This window comes from Zosterops lateralis (assembly GCF_965231275.1).
Source record: "Zosterops lateralis genome assembly, chromosome: 11".
Classification (NCBI taxonomy): domain Eukaryota; kingdom Metazoa; phylum Chordata; class Aves; order Passeriformes; family Zosteropidae; genus Zosterops; species Zosterops lateralis.
In genome coordinates, this window is record NC_139771.1 from 19,601,054 (window position 1) to 19,625,341 (window position 24,288).

The 24,288-nt window shown below is 43.4% G+C and overlaps 1 protein-coding gene across 1 annotated transcript in view; it reads left to right on the forward strand.

Moving 5' to 3' along the window:
• CHL1 (cell adhesion molecule L1 like) overlaps positions 1-24,288 on the forward strand; it is a 140,004-nt gene that overhangs the window by 110,865 nt on the left and 4,851 nt on the right. The window contains exons 11-25 of the mRNA XM_083869572.1: positions 598-729; positions 1,520-1,657; positions 2,779-2,890; positions 3,582-3,748; positions 5,252-5,417; positions 7,120-7,244; positions 9,363-9,464; positions 9,686-9,883; positions 11,079-11,149; positions 13,835-14,057; positions 15,591-15,706; positions 15,851-16,055; positions 16,287-16,409; positions 16,583-16,762; positions 24,075-24,206. Of these exons, the coding sequence (XP_083725698.1) occupies positions 598-729; positions 1,520-1,657; positions 2,779-2,890; positions 3,582-3,748; positions 5,252-5,417; positions 7,120-7,244; positions 9,363-9,464; positions 9,686-9,883; positions 11,079-11,149; positions 13,835-14,057; positions 15,591-15,706; positions 15,851-16,055; positions 16,287-16,409; positions 16,583-16,762; positions 24,075-24,206 (2,190 nt within the window). The remainder of the gene's footprint in view (positions 1-597; positions 730-1,519; positions 1,658-2,778; positions 2,891-3,581; positions 3,749-5,251; positions 5,418-7,119; positions 7,245-9,362; positions 9,465-9,685; positions 9,884-11,078; positions 11,150-13,834; positions 14,058-15,590; positions 15,707-15,850; positions 16,056-16,286; positions 16,410-16,582; positions 16,763-24,074; positions 24,207-24,288) is intronic.

A 24,288-nucleotide genomic window follows, 5' to 3' on the forward strand; every position in this document is an offset into this window, starting at 1 on the left:
GATGCTGATTTTACCTTTCCTTTCCATGGGAAGTACAAGGAATCAGCTCAGCCGCGGGATGGGCTGAGAGCAGCAGCTGGGAAGTGTTGGTGGCGTTTGCCATCTCCTGGAGAATCCCAGCAACAGCAGAGGCAACGGTGGGCTGTGGCTGTGATGCCTCGGGATTTCAGCTTTTAAATTTTTCATACATTTGTAACCCTGCAATTATTTAGTGCAGAACTCTAAACTCCACACGCAGTGTGAGCTGCTGCTTCCCCACTTTGGGGCAGACACAACAATTCCTCTCCAGGCCTGGCAATCAAGGACCCCTCACTGCCTCAGGCCCCAGAGATGGAAACAAAAGTGACTTGGGGGCAGCAAACTTGGGGTCAGTGACTTCATTACCTGGAGCTGGAATTGGGAGATGAACCCCCAAAATGCAAATGGACCAAACTGATCAAAGTGTGAAAACCCCTGACCCGGGGTCCATTTCTGGGTTTTTCCCCTGGGTGGCTTCAATAAACAGAACAGCTTTTTATTCCCTTAATTCTGTCTGGCCTCTATTTTTAGGTTACCCCAAAAGGCATCAACTGATCCCTGTTCTGTCTGTTTCCCCAGAGCCTCCCCAGTGGCTGAAGAAGCCCGAGGGTGGCGTGTACAGCGTGGGGACAAACCTGGTGCTGCTGTGCGAGGCCATCGGGAACCCCGAGCCCAGCATCCAGTGGAAGCTCAATGGGATGCCCATCGATGGTAAGTGCAGGGGCCAGGGGGCTCCTCCCGGCCCTGCCCAGGTGGGATGTGCCTCTGTACCACCCACAAGTCCTGAAGAGCTGAGTGATGTCTGGTTTGGCACCTCTTTAGGTGTGAATTTTTTATTTACTTAAATAAACGAATATTTAAATAGGTTTGTTGGAGAGGGTGGTGGTGAACATCACAGGTGTGGAGCAGTGGTACCTTTGAGGTGCTGCCTTTGCCTCACCTGTCACTCTCCCATCTTTTGGGGATCTGAGGCAGCTTGAGGACAATTAGAATTATTCTAATTGAATATTAGAATATTATTTGTGTTTCTGAGCAAGCCCACGTGGCTGGGGAGCCACTGGTGTAGCAGCATTATTATTATCATTTTAAAAAGTCTTTGTGGTGAATTCAGTGGATTTTGGTGCTCTGGAGAACTTCCCTCTGGCCACAGCACTGCTGGCAAGTGCAGAGCCCTGGAAGTCATCTTTTGGGGATCTGGGACAGCTCGAGGACTTCTTTGTGCTTCTGAATAAACCTGAGTGGCTGGGAACCACTGGTGTAGCAGCATTATTATTATCATTTTAAAAGTCTCTGTGGTGAATTCACTGGATTTTGGTGCTCTGGAGCACTTCCCTCAGGCAATGCTGGCAAATGCAGAGCCCTGGAAGTCACCAGCAGTTGGGCAAGTCTTGGTTGGATCCTCAAGATGTTCTTTCCTTTGGCTTCTGATCAGTGAGGACAACCTGGGAGCTCCCCAGTCACGGTGTTCCCTCAGCTCCTGACACAATCTGATGTTTTGCAGGCAGGACCTTCCGAGGGCGAATCTCCACCAGGGAGATCAGCCTGACCAACCTGCAGCTGCAGGACAGCGCCGTGTTCCAGTGCGAGGCCACCAACAAGCACGGCACCATCCTGGCCAGCGCCAACGTCAACGTGCTCAGTGAGTGCCCCGGGCTGCCCCTCACAGGGGGCACAGGAGCAGCCCCCACACCCTACAGCTGTTCACACATTAGGAAAGGATTTTGGGTTTTGTTCTTTGTTTCGCTTATAAGGAAAAGAAACAGAAATTTCCGTGCGCTTCTCATTGACCCAGTGCAAGGATAAAAGCACCTGTTGGATCCTGGAGATGTTGCTCAAGAAATTGAGTTATTTTCTATTGGGCAGCAAGCCAAAAACCCCTCCTAGATCATTGAATATTCTCAGTGCATTTTCAGGGTGTCTTAGCAGGTGTAAGGATCCTCCCTGCACCTCACACAGCTTTTTATTCCTTTGTTCTATATAGTTTGTTATTTTCACTTTAATTAAAACATTTTTCCTTTTCCAAACACCTCTGATCATGCCATCTCGCTAATTTTTCATAATCCATTTCTTAAATGCTTTGGCAACCCTCAGAGCTTGGTAACACCTTTGTGGGGCTGAAAACACTCTGGCCTCACTCAGGGACATGTCAACAGCCCAAGGCTGAATCCTCAGAGCAGCCTGGGGCTTGTCACCACCTCATGGTTCCTTTGGACTGGCCCCAGATTTTAAGGAATATTCTCCAAATTTATACAACAGGTTTTATCATGGACAATGTTATGTGCTTAGCACTGACACTCCTGAGCTTTGGTATGTTTTAAAAACGTGGTTGTGGTCAGGCTCAAAAACTTGAATTCAAGCACAGTGAAATCATTGGGGACTGAATTGTGACCACAATGCTGGTTTTGAATTATTAAGTGTATTTTTAATCATTGATTTCAATTGTGATGCTCAACTGTTCTTTGAAGAAAGGGAGTGAGGGGAATTTATTTAATAAAAAACATCTCCAGTTTCAGCAGAAGTGGGTCTGTTTTCTCTCCTGGACATTTCAATTTTTACCATGTCCAGCAGCAAACCCCTGTCCTCTCTGCCAGTGAAGCTTCTGAGAGCTCAGCTGCTCAGTGCAACTCTTCAAACAGCCGTGAAATTCCCATTAAACACCTCAGCCTCTCCTCCTTGCTGGAAAAGGGGAGGATGCAGGGCCAGTATTTATATTCCTGGGTTTAAAATGCAGTGTTGCTCACTCTGAATTCTGTCCTGCAGACATTGCCCCTCTGATCCTGACCCCGGATGGGGAGAATTACGCCACGGTGGTGGGTTACAGCGCCTTCCTGCACTGTGACATCTTTGCCTCGCCTGCAGCAGATGTCAGATGGTAAGAAAACTGGGAACTGGGTTTTTTGTCACTTGAAACACTTTGTCACTTGAGTTCCTGCAGGTTTCCCCAAGTTTGAAAATTCTGCTAGTAATTATTTCTGTGGAGTTAAGAATAAAAATTTGCAGCAAAACTGTATATAATTTAAATTTTCTGTGTTTAAATGCGCTTTTAAGAATTCTGAAGAACTGGTTTGGAAAAGAAGAGTTCCTGGAAGTCCCCAATACCTGTTTGAGTCAAATGCCAGGCTATGCATTAATCAAAACCACGCTTTTTATAGCCAAATCCTGCTGCAGCTTCATCAGTTTAATGCTGGCAACTCTTCAAGTGTGGGCACATTACTGAGGTGGGAAGGCAGTGACTTACAGAACACATTGGCCTGGACATGCTTCCATAGGGTTGGAAATCACAGGATTGTCACAGCAGGTGACAGGTGCAATAAAATCACAGGTGGCAGCTGTAGATTAAGGACAGAGTATTTTAGAGAACTTTTTAGGATTTTTTCCTTTGGGTTTGCTGTGCAGGACTCTTAAATCCTTTTATGATTTGCTGCACGTGGATAAAGTGCCTCACTAATCCTGACTTTTAATTGCCCAGGAGCAAAGCTGAGTCCCAAAATTCCCCTGCAATAACCCTTAACCGTGAACTAACACTTCCTGCAGTAACCCAGGCCTGTTTTTATCATCTTTAGGACCAAGGATGAGAGCATAGAGCCCCTTTCAACATTTCGCTACGAGCTGAACAAGAACGGCACCCTGGAGATCAGGGACACCAAGAAGGAGGATTCAGGGTCCTACGTCTGCTGGGCTGCAAATTCTGTGGGGAAAAGAGCAATCACTGCTAATCTGGATATAAGGGGTGAGAAAAAAAAACCAACTTTCACATCTGTCAAGATTTTATGTCTATCATTTTTCAGGAAGTGGTGAATATTCAGTCCTGGGTACAGATTTATTCTGTGACTTTAGGAATTCTCTGGATATTATGACCTGAAATTGTCAAAAGTCTCATATATGTTGCCTTTAAACTAGTCCCAACTTCTCAGCTGGATTTCTCTGTGTTCACACACAGTGGTCATTTTCTTTTGGATGTTTGCAGAAGCTGCACAAGCCACCAATTGAAAGGATTTTTCCCTCCTTTTTGTCATTGCCCTGTTACATTCAGGGCAAGCACTTGGTTGAGCTTTGGGAGCCTTCCCTGTGCTTGGTGGGCTCCTTGTTAATCCAGATGTGTTCCTGCTTCTCCTTCAGGATTCCCTTTCCCTAAAATTCCTTCCCATCTGTTGATCAGAAGGCACACCCCAAACTGGATTAACTCCCACAGTGGACACCAAACACATTGCAGGGTGCTGCTGGTTGAAGGATTTTGCACTTTGTCAATAAATATTTTTAAACAGAGCATAAAAAAATCCTCAGATGTGTTTATCTATAAATTTTAGCTCCATCCCTTGCACTGCAGCTGTGTTTTAAGGGATTTGTGTGGTTGGTTGGCAGGAAGGGTTTTCCCTGGAGGGTGTGATGGCTGTGGGCAGCTCCTGTTGGGCACTTAGTGGGTTTTCTACAAATTTACTTAGGATTTAGGGCTTGCCAATAAAAAAATAATATTTAATTACTTAAATGCTCAATTAGCAAAGCTCTCTGATGTACGTTTGCTGTGACAAACCTGAGGAAAAAAGCCCACTCCTTGTTTTCCATTCCCACCCACTCCCTCGGCTTTGGGAATTTTACAATGATAATAAAAATGAAAATGTACAGTGAAATTCTCACAGAGCAACATTTCGCTGCAGAAATAAATTCAGCTGAGCACTTTCTTCTTACTTATTCATCTGTTTCTGCATTCAGATTACAGTCAATTAAAAGAACAAACTTGATTGCAATAATTTTTTCACACTTGACTTTAATAAGCTTGTAATTTTTCTTGGATCACTGCCAAAGCTTATTTCAAATGGCAATTAGACATAAAAATTATATTCAATCCTCTTTTTTTTATCATCCATTTCATGACAGGCTGCTAACAAGGATTTTCACCTGTAACCTTTTTTTTTTTTTTTTTTTTTTTGTGGATTTTTTGGTGGATTTATTTTTTTTCTGCAGCTCTTTGGTTTGGAGCGAACTAAAAAAAAACGTTTCAAGATAAAAAACGTTTGAAGATTAAAAAAATATGTTTCAAGATTAAAAAAAAAAATGAAATCCTGGCAAATATCTATTTCAAACCCCACCATCCTTCACATGAAATGTTTGTGTATATAATAATAATAAAAAAAAGACATGATTGTTGCTCCTGAGGTTGATGAAGTGCTTGGTGAAAATTTGATGTAATAGACTCTCTCTCACCTAATCAAAGTGTTTTTCTGTGATCAATCAGATGCCACCAAACTTGTTGTGACTCCGAAGAACCCCCGAGTGCTGAAATCACATTCCATCTTATTGAAATGCCAGGCTGAGTACGATTCCCACTTGAAACACAGCTTTAAATTATCCTGGAGGAAGGATGGGGATGAGCTGCCAGTCAACAGCACAGAAAGTGGCAGGTGAGTGGGGAAGGAACGAGGCTGTTCTTGATCTCAAGGAGGATCTGGTGTGGTGCTGGAGCTGGAGTTTCATTAAACATGAGCCTTAATGGCTTGAAATGCAAATTCGTGTGTGCAAAGAATTCTTCATGCAGTACGTGAATAGATCTGCATTTTATACATTTTTGTACATATATATATATATATATCTAAATATTAATGCAGCAATGCGAGTTTTGAGCCAAATGGTTTGGGTTTATTAACTCTGCTACCATCATAGCAGAATATAAATTTATATATTAATATATACATAAATATATTTCTATGTATGATATAAGTGTTGGCCCAACCCAAAAACACAACCCTGACCCCAGGGCAGGTTGTTCCTCTACTTCAGTGGAACCAGGATTTTCTTATAATTTGCACTTATTTGGCCAAAACAAAGCCTTTGCAATGTTGAAGTGATGGCAAACAGATTTCAGGGATTCTGCCATGAATTTTTCCTGTATATGAGTTTAGGATTTGCGGGTCCAGGCTGAATTTTACCCTGGTTTTGGGTTTTCATTGAACTCAAGGGGCTGGAGCTCAGCCTTTATACCACAGAGGGGTCCCACAGGGGGCAATCAGATGTCTTTATTAATTAGCACAGGAGAGAGATGTCTTCCTAAATACTGGAGAGGCTGAAATCCCACTGAGCCCTTGTAGGATGGTGAGGCAGTGCCATGGAAATCATGGAAATTCCCTGTCTGCCACAGAGCCCATGGCCTTGGATTCTTGGCAGCTTCCCTGGTGCTCTGGACGTGACACAAGTGCCTTGGGCATGCTCAGTTTCCCTCAATCTTTCAAAATTTTCGTCATTAACCCCATAGATTTGTCTCATTAATGAGGTGCCAAAATCCCATGTCCCAGCGCATCTCAATGTGGTTCTTTTCAGAGCAGGACTGACAGGCCAACCAGAGGCTAAATTGCCACAAAATACAAATAAGAGCCCTTAGCACAGTGTAGAGCAGAGCCACAATTACATGTTACTGTACCAGGCCTCGTGTGCAGCTATTTAATGAAAATGTCCCGTGAACAATTTTTCAAAGAACGTCTGTGTATTGTTGTCGTGGTTTGAAAGCAAAACGAGTGAGAGGCTCCAAGTCAGAAATACAGTTTAATAAGAAAGGAAAAAAGGTAAAAATAAAATAAAATCAATGCAATAACACAAAGGAGCACTGACAGAGTCAGAACACACCCTGAGCAGGGTGGTGGGAGCAGTCCAGGTGAGGGGCTCTTCCTGAAGCAGTGATCCCACAGAAAGGTCTGGGAGCTCTGCTCCTCTGGGAATCCAGTGGCTCAGGGCTGCTTGTCCTGTCCCAAATCCCAGATTCTCTCCAGGTGGGAATGCTTGGCTCCTCCCCCTGGGCATTGGGAGCATCTCCCAATGGGATGAGGAGTCGTGCAGTGGCTCCTTGATGGCCCATTAAACAGAGAGAGCTCCTGGAGGGAGTTCCCTGTGAGTCCTGGGCAAGGCATTGATGGGCCATGAGCAGAAGAGCCCAAAGGAGGGGCCTGGGAAAACACTGCCCCACCTGGTTCCAACAGCTCATGGGGATGGGGATGGAATAAATACTGTGTGCACATCCTACACTGCAACCCAGGACAGTCGTGCTCATCCTACAGATTTTTCTCATCCTTGTAACCCATTTTTTTTAATTATTATTATTATTTTGCCCTGCAGGATAATTCTGGACAGGGATACCCTGTTCATCTCCAGCGTGCTCCTGGAGGATCAGGGAGTTTACACCTGCCTGGCCAGCACTGCCCTGGATGCTGCCGAGGCCGAGGCGCAGCTCATCGTCCTGGGTAAGGTCAATTCTCCCCTCTGCAGAAACAGGAATTGCCACTGCAGCACTTCTGCTCCTCTGCTTCTTTTCACAGAGCCCCAATAACCCAATTTCACAGAGCCTCTCACTCCTTAAGCTCAGCTGTGCTGTCCCTTATCTGCAGGAAGGGCGATGCTGACACAAACTCGATTTATTTTCATTTTTGGTGCAGTCAGATGAGACAGCATTTTTGCCTCAGTTCGGTGGCTGCAGGAGTTGCCCAGGCTGGAAGGTGTGAGATCATACTAAGGATGGTTCTGCTGCTGATTTGAGGTCATTGACCAGTCCTTCACTTTAGTGAAGAAAGAATTGGAGTATTTTTTGAAGGCCATCAGGCCAATATTTGGATGTGCAGCTCCTCAGAAGATCACTGCAAGTTCAGCACCTAAAAGGAATTAATTTCATCTGTGAACCTGAGCAACAATGATTGTCCAGGGGCAAAGAGCAGAGGAGAACCTTGACCCCCTGGGTGTGAATCTTGGCCTTGTGAGAGCATCCTCACAACCTGCATCCCTCACTTGGAATTCAGAGGATGAATTTTTGGAGTGCTGTGCACCCGTTGCACCCAAGGCCAGCAGCCAAAATTCTGCTTTGTGGTCACAATTTTGGCCAGCCTGGTGCAGGTGAAGGTATCTCTGCCCATGGAAAAGGGGCTGGAATTAGATAATTTTTCAAGTTCCTTCCCACCCAAACTATTCTGTGATTTTATGATTCTCTGACAGCTTTGCATCATTTTAATTGCATTTATTTTTTGCTGCATTTTACGTTTTTATTTATTGCTGGCGGTGATTGCGGCAAGAAATAAGTCAATCTGCCCTTCAAGATGTTTTCCCACTTTAAAGGAATGATATTTTTCAGTAAATAGTAAATTAGGAAGATGCTGTGCACATTATTTATGGTGCTGTGTCCTTCAGTGCTGTATAATTCAAAATGTTTGCAGACTATTCGTTACTTCACTTATGAAAATTTCATAAAGCACTTTATTCCTTTTTAAAAAGGTGCTTTGCAGAAGAAGAAAACCAGTTTTGTGCTCTTTGCCTTGTTTATTGTATCCGACAAAGGTCTTGGTGAATTAACAATGTCAGTTATTTTCCAAGTGAAAAATTCAGGTTTTTTGCAATCAAGGACTTGTGGGCTGACTGAAGAACTAAATGGAGACATCAGATTAGGGGCAACTAAGAGTGAAATAAATATTTAATTAGAATATTTTTTTGTGTAAATAATTTTAATTATTTGTTGTGTGTTTAATGAACAGGTAGAGGGGTGAGACTATTTAAGATGCACCATCACCATCTTTAAATTAATATATTGAATTTTAACCAGCTGTGCTCCAAGGATAAAGCAGCAACATGGCTGTAGATTAAACTGTGCTTCCTGATTTTTCCAAGGTGCAAGAAAAATAGGGAAAGAAATGCAGAGAAAATTAAAAAAAAAATCCAAATACAAACTTTTTAACTTCCTCATATACCCTGAGATGAAAAAAAAAAAAAATTAAAAATCAGTACAAACAGTGAATTTTTTTCACAATGACAAAGACAGTTGTGGTGGTGGAAGTCACTGGTTTTTCTGTAAGAAATGACATTGTCAGTCAGAAGTTTGGTTGGGACAGCATTAGTTGAGCTGGCTGATAATGAGTTTCCCAGTTTATTGAATGAATTTATTAATGAATGTTCTCCCTTCACTCACACTCTCAAAGCCAAGTCCAATAACTGCCAGGGCTGAGTCACCTTCTCCCAGTTTGTCCCAGGGTAAATCCAGGTGATGCTGGCACATCCTGCCCAGAGCAGGGTCAATACCCTTCAGTGCTTGAGCAGATCTTGGGGCTGATCTGGAAGGCAAAATCTGTTGCTGCAAGCACAGTGATGAGGGTAGAGAGAGAAGAATTGAAGAAGGATTTTTGTGTTTTTAAGAGAAAAATCAGCACCAGAAGATTTGGGGTCTTTCAAAGCAATTCCCACTCTCCACAGTCTGTCCATCTTGAAATCAGGAGGTGTTTCACCACCACCTTCACTGACTGTGCTGTTCCAACCCTCTGGAAAACACCAGGACAAACAGAAACACCTTGTTGTGCTCCTGACACTTCTCCTTTATTTCTCAGATGTTCCTGACCCACCAGAAGACCTCCAGCTCTCCGAGAACCAAAACCGGAGCGTTCGACTCTCCTGGAAAGCTGGGGCCAGCCACAACAGCCCTGTGAATGGTAGGAAGGGGTTTTCAGCAGCATTTTTTAAGGCTGGTCAGAATTTTGGTTGTCCAGGACACAAACCCTGCTGACAGCCAGGTTTAATCACTTTAACTATGGCAGTGCATTTGTTAAGTTAATTTTTAAAGTTCATTTTTTAAGTTCATTTCCACCCGCGCTGTTCACACTAAATTGTATCTTTTAATCTTTTTTTCCTTTGTTTTCTGTCTTTTTTCCAGAGTCGATTATAGAGTTTGAAGAGAACCACTGGGAGCCAGGGAGGTGGCAGGAGCTCAGCAGAGTGCCAGGGAATGACACCACAGCCCTGCTGTCCCTGGCCCCATACCTGAATTACCAGTTCCGCGTGGCGTCGGTCAACGCCGTGGGCAGGAGCCAGCCCAGCAAACCATCCCTGCGCTATGCCACCCCTCCAGCTGGTAAACCTGCCTTTGCTTTCCTAAATATTGGTATTTTCCGGGAGGTTTTTTTGGAATTTTTTGGAATTTTTTTGGAATTTCTGTGCCCTCCCTTGCTCCAGAGGGTGTGAAGAAATCGGGGTCGTTTGCACTGCTCAGTTCTCAGGGTCAGCTCCATTGTAATCCTTTGGGATTATTAAAAGTAGGCCTTGTGGTGTGGGAATTAACCTCCAGGTGGTTCAAGGGGCTGGATGGAATAATTCCCAGTAATTTTGGTGGGGCAGGTGATTATTTAAATTGACTGTATTAACTAAAGCAGTGAGTTTTCAGAGAGGTAAAATCAGCTGGAGGATGTCTCGTGACAAGCCGTATTCTGATACTTTAGATATTAATGAGATGGGAACCCTGATGGGAGGAAGTCTTTAGTGGTTGGTAAAAGGGAGAAGCCCAGCAGTCGCACATCAAATGTCCAGTCGTTGTTTTGAGCATTTGATGTGCAGTTAGAACAAATCTAAATTTTAATTTAAATTTAACTTGCTGAGGTGCATAAAATTCCCAAGGATGCCAAAGGGAGGAGTCCACACTGCTGGGTTTTCCTGCACCTCCAGCACCTCACTCTGCTGATTTTCCACCCTTTCCAGACCTCCATGGACAAACAGTTCCTGGAGAAGGGCTGGATTTGCAGGGAGCCTTTCAGGAGCACTAAGCTTGTCAAAAATCTCAATTTGCAGAGCATTCACTGGGGCAGAAAACGTTGTCTCCTTGTGAAAGTCATTTCAGAGGCCACCTGTTCACCACAGCATTTGCATTCCTTGGCATTTTCTCTCTTTTTTCCCCCATTTACACCAATTTCAGGTCTTTCTTCAACATTCCAGCCGTGTGTGCACCTCTAATGACGCACCTTCTGTTTGCTGTCCCCACAGGGAGAAAAATCTCTTCCTCATAAATCCCCCCACATCTGGTGCTTTCCAATCCAAAAATCACAGTTCCATGTTGGCTGGTGGCTCCAACCAACTGGGGCACTTAGGAATCCAAACTGCATAAACGACCTGTTTGGGTCCCACCAGCTTTGTAATTCAAGTAATTCATCTCACAAATGTTTTTGGTTTAAGTGTCTGTCACTAATAGGGGGATTTCCCATCCCTTTTGGCATTTAAATGTTAAATGCAAATAAATGGGACTGTGCAAACTAACCTTGTCACCTGTGTGGTTTCAGCTCCGGATAAAAACCCAGAGAACATCCGAGTCGAAGCTTCTGAACCCAATGAAATGGTGATGAAATGGGAGGTAAGGCAAGATTAGAAATCCTATAGGAACGATCCTTTATTCTTCTGGATTTGACTTAAATGTATTCTGGATTTTCAACCCCAGTATCATTTTTTGTTTCAAAAGATTTGTTTTTATGTCTGACTTCACAGGGTATTAAAAAAATACGGAATTTCTTTAAAGCATAGTGAGAATTCACCAAAATTTGCTCTTCTCTGCTTCTTGTATGCAAGAAACTATTTCAAATAATTGTGATTTTATTCTGCTCTGCAATTAAAATCACCAGCCAGGCCCAGGGAGGGAATGGGTGGCTCGTGGCTTCTGCCCTTCCAGCCTGGAAGTTTAAAAACACCACAGAACCCTTGCCCAGGAGAACGTGAGCTTGAATTTTTACACCAAGAACCAAAGGAATGTGGATAAACCTCCAAAGCCTGTGATGTGCATCAAAGGAATTATGTAAAAGTCTTGAGGATGGTTCCCAGACTTCAAATTTCCTGGGTTTTAAGCCTCGAGCTTCTGTGCCAGCAGTTGAGTTCTGTGTTCCTTCATTTAGTACAAATATCCAGAGCTGTGGAAGGAAGCTGGTTTTTGTTGAGGCTGGAAATACACACAATTTGCATGAGATTTACTCTTCAATCTGCTGCTCCCAGTGAAAAAAAAAAAAAAAAAAAAAAACAACAACAAAAAACCACAAATGTTTTCCCAGTGGGAAGTCATTATTTGGGATATGATTGCACCCAAAAATAGGTGGCCCTCAAGATCCATGGGCTTGGATTTGAATGGGATATTTTAGCCCAGGGTAAGGGGAGACAATCCTGCCTTTCAGAAAAAGCTGGATTTGATCTTGGAGGTCTTTTCCAACTTTAATGAATCAATGAAATGCAGAGTTTTATTTCCCAGTATGTTTACTGGGAAATACTGGGGTGGCCAGCACATCTTTGAGCACCAGGAACTCGATAATCACTGCCCAGACAGGACAAAAGTGGAAGGGAAAAAGCTGAGCCTGGAAGGAGAGAATAGGATGGAAAGGCTTGGTTAAATCTTGTTGAATCATTAAAATGTTGTTAAACAGGATATTCATTTATTTATGGCATTTCCTGGGCGCTTTTCAGAGGAACTGCTGGGCACTGCACATTCTGTTTCTGACAGACAAAGGCTGCAGAATGATGCTAATCTGCCTATTTTGGATTAAGAGACCAGCTGAGCTCGACTGACTGGGATTTTCAGCCAAGGATTTGCAGCTTTAAGGGAGATCAAGTAGGAGTCAAGCAGTGCTGCAATTTAACTCTATACAAGCAATCTTTTTTTTTTTTTTGAGGTATTTTTTTACTCCTCCAGCTTCTCTTGCAAATCCCATTCCCTGGGATCTCTGCCATGGAGGTGGTGCCTGTGAGAAAGATGCCCAATTTCCCAATTCCTTTGCCACAGACTTCCCAAAGATCCTCACAGCAGAATTTTTGCAGATCCCCCAAATTTAGTTCTCCCCATGCATGAGGAGCATCAAAGGGGAATCACTTTTTTTTATGCTATTTCCTGTCAGACCTCTTGGATACAAACCAGCTATTATATATTCCATATTTGCCTATGAAATATTATTATACAATTATAATTATATATAATTATAATATAATTATATTTATATAATATATTATTTCATATTTGCCTATGAGATATTATTAAAAGCAGCCTATATGGTGAGAAACACCCACAGCTGTTTCAATGTGTAGCTTTTTTTTGGTAGAGTAGGTGATTATTTAACTTTCTTAATTAAAGTAGTGTGTTTTCAGAGAAATAAATTCAATTTGAGCATGTCTCATGACAAGCTATTGCTATACATCTCCTAATATTTTATAAATCCATGTTAATTAGCTGGAAACCCCGCTGGGATGAATTCTCCAGCTGATTGGTAAAAGCAGAGTGGCCCAGCAAGTTGCACACTGAATGTCCAGGCGTAATTTCAAGCATTTGGTGTGCAGTTAGACCAAATCTAAATTTTAATGACCCAACTTGCTGCGCTACATAAAATTCTAAGATAAAATGCAAATTTTATCTCTGCTAAAAGGCACTCACAGCCTTATGCCAAAGCGTGCAATTCAGTTGTGCTGAAGGCGTGTGGTTTTACCTCACACAGGAAAACCTGTGGCAAAACAAAACCTGACGTGTGTAGGAGGCAGAAATATGGCTGCTGGCAATTAATCTGGATTTTAATCCAAGCCTTTCACCCTCCTTTCTCTTGAAGTCATGACATTGTTGTTCCAGTCATCCTCAAATTAAAATGACAGCAAAAAGCCAAAGCTTGGGGATTTTGCCCCTTTTCTCTGCCCGTGTTGTAACACACATTCCAGAATTATCCCCTGTAGCCCTGGTTCCATGCCTGAGGTGTTTTGGCTTTCTGAAATTCTTTTCCCAGGGAATTTTCTGTAAACAGGAGAAATGTTTTTGTAACTGTAACTTTGTTATTCATTCCTTTCCCTAGGAGGGACTTCTCCTTGCTGTCCCTCTGCTCTGACCAATGGGAGTGAAGAGGTTTGTCTTTGTGTCACCAATCAAATTGGTCTGTGTAAAATAGTATAAAAAAGAGTCACATCCCCAAAACAAAGGAGTAATTTTCAGCCTTCTGAATCTCGGAGTCTGTGTCATTGTGGTGTAGCTGTTGTTTTGTGATTACAGCAAAGGCAGACGAGATCTCTTTTAACTTTTCCCCAGCCCCTGAAGCCCGTGGAGAGGAACGGGCCAGGGCTGGAGTACAGAGTCAGCTGGAGGCAGCGCGGTGTGGAGACGGACTGGAACGAGGAGCTGGTGAAGAAACACTCCCTGAGTGTGAAGAACGTGCCCACCTTCGTGCCCTACGAGATCAAAGTCCAGGCTGTGAATAATTTGGGATCTGGCCCGGAACCGAACATCACCATTGGATACTCAGGAGAGGACGGTGAGTGGCAGGAACTTGCCCAGGAAAATGGGGGTTTCACAGAATCCCAGATTGTGTAGGTTGGAAGAAATCTTCAACATCATCAAGTTCAACCAAGCCCTAAAACCTGAACTAAACTATGGCATCCAGTGCCACATCCAGTCTTTTCTTAAACACATCCAGGGATGGTGACTCCACCACCTCCTCTGGCAGATTATTCCAGTATTTAATCACTCTTTCTGTGAAAAACTTCTTTCTACTATCCAACCCATATTTGCACAACCTGAGGCTGTGTCCTCTTGTCCTGTCAGTTGCTGCCTGGAGAAAGAGACCAACCCCCAGCTGTCCACAACCCCCCTGCAGGAAGTTATAGGGAATTTCTTTGTGCTGCAGAAGGCTGGGGTGGGGAGTGATGGATTAGGCAGCCCAGAGCTGCTGGAATGCCAGTGCTCAGCCTGATGGGCTCCATGAGCCATGGACATGACCCATGTGCTGGGTGCCTGATGCCAGCCTGCTGGAGTGTGAGGGTTTTTGTTTTTTTTTGGAAAGGTCACCTGGCCTCTCATTAATCTCAGTTGTTGGCTGAGTCGGGGTACTTGTTTGAAGGCCACAGCCCATGAGAAGTCTCTGAAGTGTAGCAGTCGTGTTGTACTTGGTAAGAAAAAAAAAAAAAATAAATCAATGGGTTCTCTGAGGCTTGACCCAAGAGTTTAACACTGTCAGAAGTTAAATACTCCGACAATTAGGGACAAACTCCCAGGCACTGGGTGTTTGAGTGAGTTTACAGACACATTTACACCAAATGTGTTGGTGTTACCTTGTCCATGAGTCCCTGAAGAATGTGTCATCTTCTCCAGCCCCACAGTTTTCCATGGCTCCCAGGTGGAATTTCAGTGCTGGAAATGGACTCAGTGGTGGTCAGACAGGAGAATCCCCCCTGCCCACCCACAGGTGGGAACAGGAAGGTCTGGTGGTGCAGAGGAGGTGGTGAATAGTGAGAACAATAAGAAATAAACTCCACAGCATGTTTATTTTCTTTGTCTCTCTGTGATGAGCCTAATTTTACATCTACCAGTGGAAAATCTTCCTCGCAATTCAATTGTCAATGGATGAAGGCCTCCTTTTTTTCAGGCACTGTAATAGCTCTCTGTGTTATGCAGTGATTAAAATCCTACTGTTTAATGAGCTTAGTTGTAAAATGAAATTGATTATAAAAAAAACCTTTATGATTGCCTTCTTGAGTACCATGTTAATAATTTTTTTTTTTTATTCTTCTCACTGCTGTAAGCATTGCTTGGAACAGGAAATCATAAATACTGGTGTAGAAATTCATGTGTCCCAGTGCACATGTATCCAAACCCTCAGCAGAAAAATACAGAAAAATAATGTTTATTGGCCCATTCCAGCCACTGGATGCAGGTGGAATGGCTTTTTGCTTTCCTGCAGGGAGACTGCATGAAGTGGCACAGCTGGAGCTGGAAAGCCAAGCCCTGGAGCTGTGAACAGTGTGAATCTTGGAAGAGTTTTTAACACCTGGGACTTTTGTTTTCACAGTTCCAGATGCTGCTCCTTCGGGCGTGTCGGTGGAGGTTGTGAACAGCACCCTGGTCAAAGTCTTCTGGTTTGGGATACCAAGGGACAGAGTTCGTGGGCACTTAAGAGGCTACAAGGTTACACATTTCTCTATAATATATTTTTATATAAATGAATAAATTATTAAATGAGTCCTGGATTGTAACCTCTCATTTTTGGGAAGGTGAGAGAGATGACCGTGCTCATCCCCAGACAATATAGAAATCCCAATCTCCTTTCAGGTCAGCTGGTGGAAAACAAAAAGCATGCTGGATGGAAAGAGGCATCACCCAGAGAAACACTTCCTGACCTTTGTGGGGGACAGGAACTATGGGATGATTCCTGGCCTGGAGCCCTTCAGTGAATTCCGCTTGACAGTTTTGGCTTTCAACTCCAGAGGACATGGCCCTGAGAGCTCCCCTGTGGTGTTTGAAACTCCAGAAGGAGGTAAGGCAAGAGGAAAATATGGGATGGAGGGATATAAATTGCAGTTATCTTTGGGACAAGATGACTTGATTCCCTTATTTAAGGTGATAGTAAAAACTCCACTATTCGTGGAAAAACTTCACTTGAAAGGGGAGCTGTGGGTGTTGGGCTAAATCATATCCTCATTTAACAAGAATTTGTAGGGACAGACCTGTTCACTCTCCTCTGAAAGCTCATCCCTGTGTCTTCCAGTCCCTGAACAACCACGTTTTCTCAGGATCCTGAACTTTGACAAGGACTCGGTCACCCTGTCCTGGGGACTTCCCAAGAGAGCCAATGGCCACCTGACTGGCTACATTCTGCAGTACCAGATAAGTATGTGCCTGTCTTGCTTTGAGTTCAGAGTTGGATCAGGATTAGTTAGGGCAAACTCCCAGGTGTGATGTGCACAGGCGCTGCCACAGTGACACTGACTGTGAGCACAGAACCTGAAATACATCAAAGATAAAACTGAAGGCACCACTGACAGAGGTGTTTTTCCTTTTCAGTCAACGAGACACACGAGGTTGGCCCCGTGATGGACGTGAGCATCACCAACCACTCCGTGCAGAGCTGGCACCTGGCGGGGCTCAGCCCCAGCACCAAGTACAAGTTCTACATCAAAGCCTGCACGGCCAAGGGCTGCGGGAAGGCGGCCACCGAGGAGGGGCTGACGCTGGCCCAAGGCAGTAAGTTCCATAAAGTCCCGTTTGGTGGGGAGGAGCTCTAAGAATAGCGGGAAAATGTTGTGTATTGGTCCAAACTTACAAAGTGAGGGCTGTGATACTGTTGTAAAATCATGGCTGAGATCTGTTAATTCAGCCAAAGTAGAAGGTGATGTCTTGGAAGGCTGAGCTGGAACAGAGACTGGACAGAGCTGCAGAATGAAGTAGAGATTTATTAAAAGGCCTCCAGGATCCACCTTGGGCAGGACAAGAGCCTGGCCAGGGCTACACCCAAGGTGGACCCAAAATGGTCACAAAATGGACAAACAGTCACCAGGTCTCACACTTGGATAAGTTTTGGTCCATTTGCACCTTGGGGTTGAATTGTCCAATCCCAGCTCCAGGCTGGGAGGTCCCATCCTTCTTGTTCCTCCCTCCAGCCCAGCCTTGTTTGTGCTTTTGGGGCTGAGAGTTGTCCTTGGTGTGCAGCAGGAAAAGGATTTGTTTTGTGTCCCTGCTGTGTGCAGAGCTGAGTGACACTGACTGTGAGCTCAGAGCTGCAGCCCTGGGCACCACAGAACCTGAAAATACAAAAGCTAAAACTTAAGGCATCAAAGGGAACTGTGGGAAAGTGACTCAGCAAAAAAAATATTGTTTATTGGTAGAACCTTTACAAAATAAGGGCTTGAAATAAGGGCCTTGTTGCCCTTGTGAAATCATGGCTCAGCCTGTTACTTTGGCCAAGTAGAAAGGGACTATGGGAAAGTGACTCAGCTGAATTAGAGGTAGGAAAATCACCATGACATGCTCACATCGTGGTTTATGGTGGTTGGTTGAATGATATTTTTTATATTTAAATGGAATGCAGCTGATAATGGACTCACTGCTTAAATAGGTCTGGTTTTTGCAGTAAGGAACTCTCCTTTGCACCTGCCTGGAGACTCTGCATTACTCTGCTTTATAACAGGAAAATCTATTGGGAATAATCCAGGCTTGACATTTCCTTTGTAATTAGGGGAAATAAGTTTGTTTTCCTTGCCACGAGAGCAGTCAATGGACTTTTTAATATGGCTATTTTGTTCTTCAGGGAAGCAGAGCTCATCTGTTTCATTTTGCTGTGCAATCCTGTTTCTGTTCTCACCCATCAACTCCTTAAGCCATGCTGGAATAAGTGAATTGCATTCAGGCACGCACAGAAAATTGAAGATGCAGATAATCTGTTCTCAGTAATATTATAAAATATTATAAAAACAAATTCTGCCCATGCACGAAGATGGGGGACTGCCAGCAGCATTAAGGTCAGCTGTTTGACATGGAAAATCCAGATAAACATCAAGTTGACTGCTTTTGCTCCGTTATTTATGATTCTTTTATCCGAGACCAGGAGTGAGCATTTGTGTGCCACTTACACCCTGTGCTGAAACACTGATGTTCAGTGATTTAAAGGAAAATCCCGAGCACTCTATGATAGCTCATCTCTCACTTTCAGCTGAAATGAAATAAAATGTACTGTGCTCAGCAAGTCTGAGAACTCCACAGCACTGAGGAGCAGCTCCTTGCTATTAATCAGAAACCATTGCTGTGCACTTACCCCGGGGAAAGAGAAAGTGATAAGCAAAAGAGTCCTGGCTGCATCATTTTTAGCAAAGATAACAGTCTGCACCAATGTTGATGTAAAATAGAAAAATGGCCCGTGTGCTGTTGGACTTCTAAGTTGCAGAATTCTTTTCAGTTACTGGTAAAACAGGTCAAAAGTGTTTTAAATCTTCATGTCCCAGTTCCAGATCCAGTCAGGAGCTGCCATTTGTTTTCCCAAGTAGTAAAACTCCTTCTCAACTCTCTTTTGGCCTCCAGTCTCACTGCAGGATACTGGTACTCACCTGGTAGCGACTATTAATCACCTTGACTTAAAATTTATTCCTCATTAAGAGAAGAAAAATGTCTTTTTTTTTCCCAAGATAAAAATACCTCATTTTCCCTCATTAGTTGCCTTTTCTGGCCTTCATTGGGCAACCAGAATAATGTGTTTCGACTCCCTGAAATAACCTTGTCACGGTTTAGAGCTGTCGACATTAATTTTGTTCTCATTCTCTACTTTCCTAAACTCTGTTTCAGTGGTGGCAACACCTGATTCTTGTGAAATATTCTTAGATCAGAGTGGTATAATTAATGAAAGCTGCAAGGGTTCAGTTCTGTGATTTATGTGTGCTCCTTGCTGCTTCTCAAGCCACCCTAAATTAGGGCACTGCATCTGTCACTGAGGTGCCATTAGAGTTCTGTGGCATTATTTGCTGGCTAAATTGTTCAGATATTTTTCACCTAAACATGGTAGACCGGGAAAAAAAAAAATTAAATTAAAAAATCACTCTTTCAGCGACCTCCTTGGGGTTTCAAGCTGTGGTTTGGGGAGCGAGGCAATTGCTCAAAATTAAAACGATCTCTCTTTTTGAAGGAGGGGAGTGATTTCAGGAGTCAGAGTTTATCATTTCAAATGACCCACGTAAGTGACAGATATAAAATGTGGTGCCCTCTGAAATGAAACTCGGTGATGGAGAGCTCCACGTTGCTTTGGGGGGGTTGATTCAGTGATTCTATAACCACTCTGTTCCAGTTTAATAATAAACCCATAAAGCTCTCGTTGTTCGTTTTAAAGCTTTGGAAACTTCCACTGCTGCAATTCAGCCTTTGCCACGGGTATTTCAGAATTTCACAATGCAATCTGCCAGGAAAGTGGAGATGTTGAGGTGGCAGCTCTGGATTCATTGACATTTTAGGGTTTTTTACTTGGTCTCCATCACTGCTGTTGCTTTAATTTATTTTAATTTAAGTTATCCCTGCTACTGTTGTCTGGAATTAGAAAGAAAAAGTAATTTCCTTATTTAATACGTGTGAGGATTCATGTAGCACCACTGAAAACAAGTCTGTACAGGGAAAATAACTCAAATATTAAACCCTGATAGGCGACCTAAGATCTTTATCATTTCTTGATAAAATGATTCTTGCACCCTGAGCAAAAGGGAATTTGGATTGTGTTACAAAATAAATAATAGCTTGATTTCTGTGGTTTCAATCACAGAAGAAGGTGTGTTGTCTTTAGAAAATGGCTGTAATCTCTGTCTTCACATTTTCAGGCAGTACATCTTAAATGACCTCCAAACTAATTAATTTTCCCCTTGAAAAATGTCAATTTCCCCAAGATCATTAGCCCTCAGAAACATAACACAAAATAACGTTCTTCCAGAAGCGAAAAGATTAATTTAATGTAGCAGCCCTTCTTTAACACAAAGCTCCTTTTCATCTCGTCGCCGCTGTTGCTCGGGGATTACCAAACGCGCATTACACGTTGAGAATTATCATTGTGTGTCCAGAAATCCAAGCATTAATGAGAAATTCATCCACATGAAGCCACTCAGTGGTGGGTTTATTCTCCAGAGAAGCCAGGAAATAAAAGTTCACCAGTTTCATTATATTCCAGTGGCTGTTGGCACCATATTCCCAAAGGCTTTTGGAAAATCTTAAGGAGAGGGTCTTGTCCTTCGGGACCAGAGGAATCATTTGGAACAAGACACATGGATTTAACGCTCTTTTGCCATGGGCAAAGTGGAAAAAGGAATCATAAAACACCTTTCCTATATGTAAACCACTGGTGCTGTTAGCAGCAAACCCTCTTTGCTCATCATCGAGAAAATCTAATGAAATCGGTGAAAATTTCTTGATCATCACCTCACCTACAAATTTTCCTCCAGAAACTTTACATACAACAGGTCTGCTAATCTCTGTAGTCTAAAATAATCTAAAATAATCTAAATTTAACATGAATTACCTCCTGCACTGAAAAGCCTTTAAAAGTGAAGCATACTTGTGCTGCATATTTATATATTTTTAATAGCCAGGCAGCAGGGGAAAATTAATGGAAGTTCAGCTTTGCATTTCTTGCAGCAGATGTATTTAGACAGGTATGGTTATAAATTAAGATGCTGCCCACAATTAGTATTTAGCTCTCAGACTGCCAGGTTTGGGTTTGTTTTATGTATTTTATAACAGATGTGCTAACTTTTGGAGAACACTCTGGAAAAATCTTTGGGGGTGGTTTCTATTGGTTTTTTTCCCCTTTATACCATAAGCTTGTGTAAAAAATGTGTGTTCTGTTCTCCTCATAAATCCTGGAGCCCTGTAGGAATATTGTAAAATTGCAGTTCAGTGTTTAATGTTCATGCAAGTCCCATGGTGTGGCTGATAAATAGTGGGGGAAGATGAGAAGTGCTGGTGATATGCCTTTATTACTAATGCTCCTTCTCCCTTATTGGAGATTAAAACCCCGACCCAACTGCTTTCAATTTTCTGCAGCTAATTCCTGCAGCTTCCAGGATGTTCCTGGCCTTCCAGAACGTGGAGCTTTGCCTTATCTTTATGTCTTTGCTTTTATTTTTCAGGAGGCCACAGTTCTTTTTCTATTCCAGCCACCAAACCTGCCCTCATTAGCAAAGATTTCTCCTCTGTAGGGCCCTTGTTGGCTGTGCCACACAGACCAGGAAGAAATGGCATGGAAAGAAACCTCATCAACACCTGCTCTGAGTTTTAAAGGGGAAAAAAAAAAAGAGTGTTTTGGGATAGGAGATGACAAATGGGGAGCTGTTGGTAAATCCCCAGTTCCAGGTTAGGCTGGGCTCATCGTTATCCTAAAATGTCCATCCCAGCCCTGGGATGCTCCACATGCCAGGGCAGTGGCAGATGAGCAATAAGTGGGCAGAAAAAGGGATTTTTTTCAGCTATCTCACGTCCCTCTTTCTGCTTCCCTAAAGATCTGATGGTTCAGAAAGAGGCTGCCACAAGGTGGGAATAAACAGGGGGCAGAGAGGGAGTGGTAAAGTTGGTTTAAGAATATGCACCACGAATCACCTGCCAGGAGCTCAAGGTTTAGGATTTGCTTCCCAGGAATTCTGGAGGAATTCTTCCTCAGGAGGCAGCTGGTGTGAACATTTTGGATCATGCAGTTATCATGTCATGCACGAGTGTTACGTGGTATTTAACAGACATTGGGGTGGAAGGTTCATGTTCATTCCTGTTCTTTATGGATAATATTCCCGTTTTTCTGATGCCTCGATTTTAGAGCGTGTAATTAAAATGTACCTGTGGTATCCTGATGCTTAATTTGCGGTTTGATTAAAAACTATAGCTGGGCTTCACATCCTTCATTTAGCCCAAACTACCGATGGATGGATTAATTTATGCTAATGAGCTGTGCCTCAGTATCAGCAGAGTTTCAGCTGGATGTGTTCTCTCTGGGTCCCAGTGGTCTGCTCATTTAACTGCTTATTGTAATACATGGAGAGTTGCCTTGAAAAACTTACCCTGAACTGCTGCTTTGACTGTGCTTGGATTTATCTTAATCTTTTTTTTTTTCTTTTTTCTCCTTTCAGCTGTCAACTCAGCCTTAATCTCCAGCAGCTTCTTGCTTTTCTTATTTACTAGTTGAAGTATTAATGAGCATTGTTGCCCTGTCAGTGCTAATTGGCCGAGGAGCTTTCAGATTATACTTTGTGCTCAAGCCTTAGTTTAAATGGCTTTGGACAAAACAGGCAAATCAGAGGAGTGAGAATAATTCAAGAATTATTTTTATTAAGTGCAGCTCCCCCCAAATTTGTCTGCTGCCATAGAGGACAGGGACACTCCCATGTTTTTAGAGATCCCTCTGTGTCACACACACAGTTCTGAATTTGCTGAGCAGGCTGTTCATGTCCAGGCAGTGATTGTCAACCCTTGTAATGTCCTTTTTCCTGCTTTCCACAAAAGCTGTTCTGAAAAATCTTATTTAGTGCCCATAATCTGAATGCAGATGGGTTTACAGGAGGTATTTTGCAACTAACAAGGTTCCAGAACCAGAACTACTGGAATTTACCTTCTCCTAATCGAATGTTAAACTCATCAGCAACACTTAAATGGCCAAATATCCATTTACAGCCAAATCATTGAGTAGTTTCTAAACCAGTGCTTTGTGCAGGCATTGTGGAATTGAAAAGGACACAGAAAATCACTGTCAGGAGAGAAGCAAGGACAAACCCTGCTGTTAATTTATTTTTTTTTTCTGGGAGACATACAAGAATCCATATCCAGCTAACAAGCTGTCTGTGCTTCCCTGCTGAGCTCAGTTCAATGGGAGAAGCATCAAACCCCAGATTATCCATACAGAGCAGGCCCGTTTGCAAGTTGTAATTTTTTAAGCACGCATTAGTTAAAGCAGATCCATAAGCCCCCATCAATATTAACTTTCATCCTGGGAGATGTCCAAACCCCCTTCCTAAACATCGGGATTACTCCAGTCTGCTGTTGATTTCATCTGATGGAACATTAAAAATGAAACAGAGGGGATGTTTGGGCTTTTTTTTTTTTTTTGCTTTGGAAAATCAGATTGCCTGATGCCAAATGTTTAAAATGCCGTGTTGTATTTGTCTGTTGTTTATAACTCTGCATTTCTTAGGCCTTTTGTCCACGAATGCCATTAACCCCTGTGCCTTGAATGTGTGCATTCCGTAGGTAAAGGCAGCGGCAGGATTTCAGACGCGGTAAAACCCACCCCAAAGTTTCAGCCCAGCGAGGCCCTTGAGCCTGGCACTGAGTACACAATCCGCCTAGTGACTAAGAACTGGGTGGATAACAATAGCATTTTTGAAGATGTAATTGAGACCAGGGGGAGAGGTGAGACACGAAGCCCTTCGAGGCGCTGAACGTTTGTTTTCCCGTGTGAGTCGATGCTGAGGTTCCATCCTGTGCAGTGTGAGTGTCCCAGACTCATCATTTCCCTGCCCTGGGGTTGAGGTTGGCCCTTGCAGTTGAATCCCATGGCAGCACAAACACATCCCAGGTTCTTGGCTCTACAACAGCTTGTCTTGTTGCTCTACGACAACCTGGAGCAATCCCAAACCTTTACAAATGTGAGAGGGCAGCTGTGATAAACCCCACCAGTGGCCAGTTTGGTGATTTTTGCATGTTCTTGGGGGCACTTTTACCTCTCTCTCTTCCGCAAAACTGCTTTTGCATGAGAGGCTTAACCCACTCCGTGCTCAGCTTTGCTGTGTGGTGCTAACCCTGTGAGTCAACTGCTCTCTCAGAGCCACCTTGCCAAGTGTCTGTGTTGTCCCTTGTCACCCTCACACTCCCCTCCAGTCCCAAATGTCACACTCTGGACACATCCCTCACGTTGAGCACCATCAATAGCGAGAGACTGATTCCATTCAGATCCAGAGAGGAACGTGATGTGTTCATGTTATCATGGGCTGCTGCCCTTTGATCCTCTGATTAATTTTCTCCTTTTTTCCTCCTCTCCCACCTCCCCAAGCCTACGCTGGCATCTACGAGGGGATTTCCACCCAGGGCTGGTTCATCGGGCTGATGTGTGCCATTGCCTTGCTCACCCTGCTGCTGCTAACCATCTGCTTTGTCAGGAGGAATAAAGGAGGCAAATATTCAGGTAAAAACGGATTGATCGTCCTTTCCCCCACGTTCACATGTTAATAACCACCATCCTTCAGAGGTTTCTCTCTGGGGGCCAC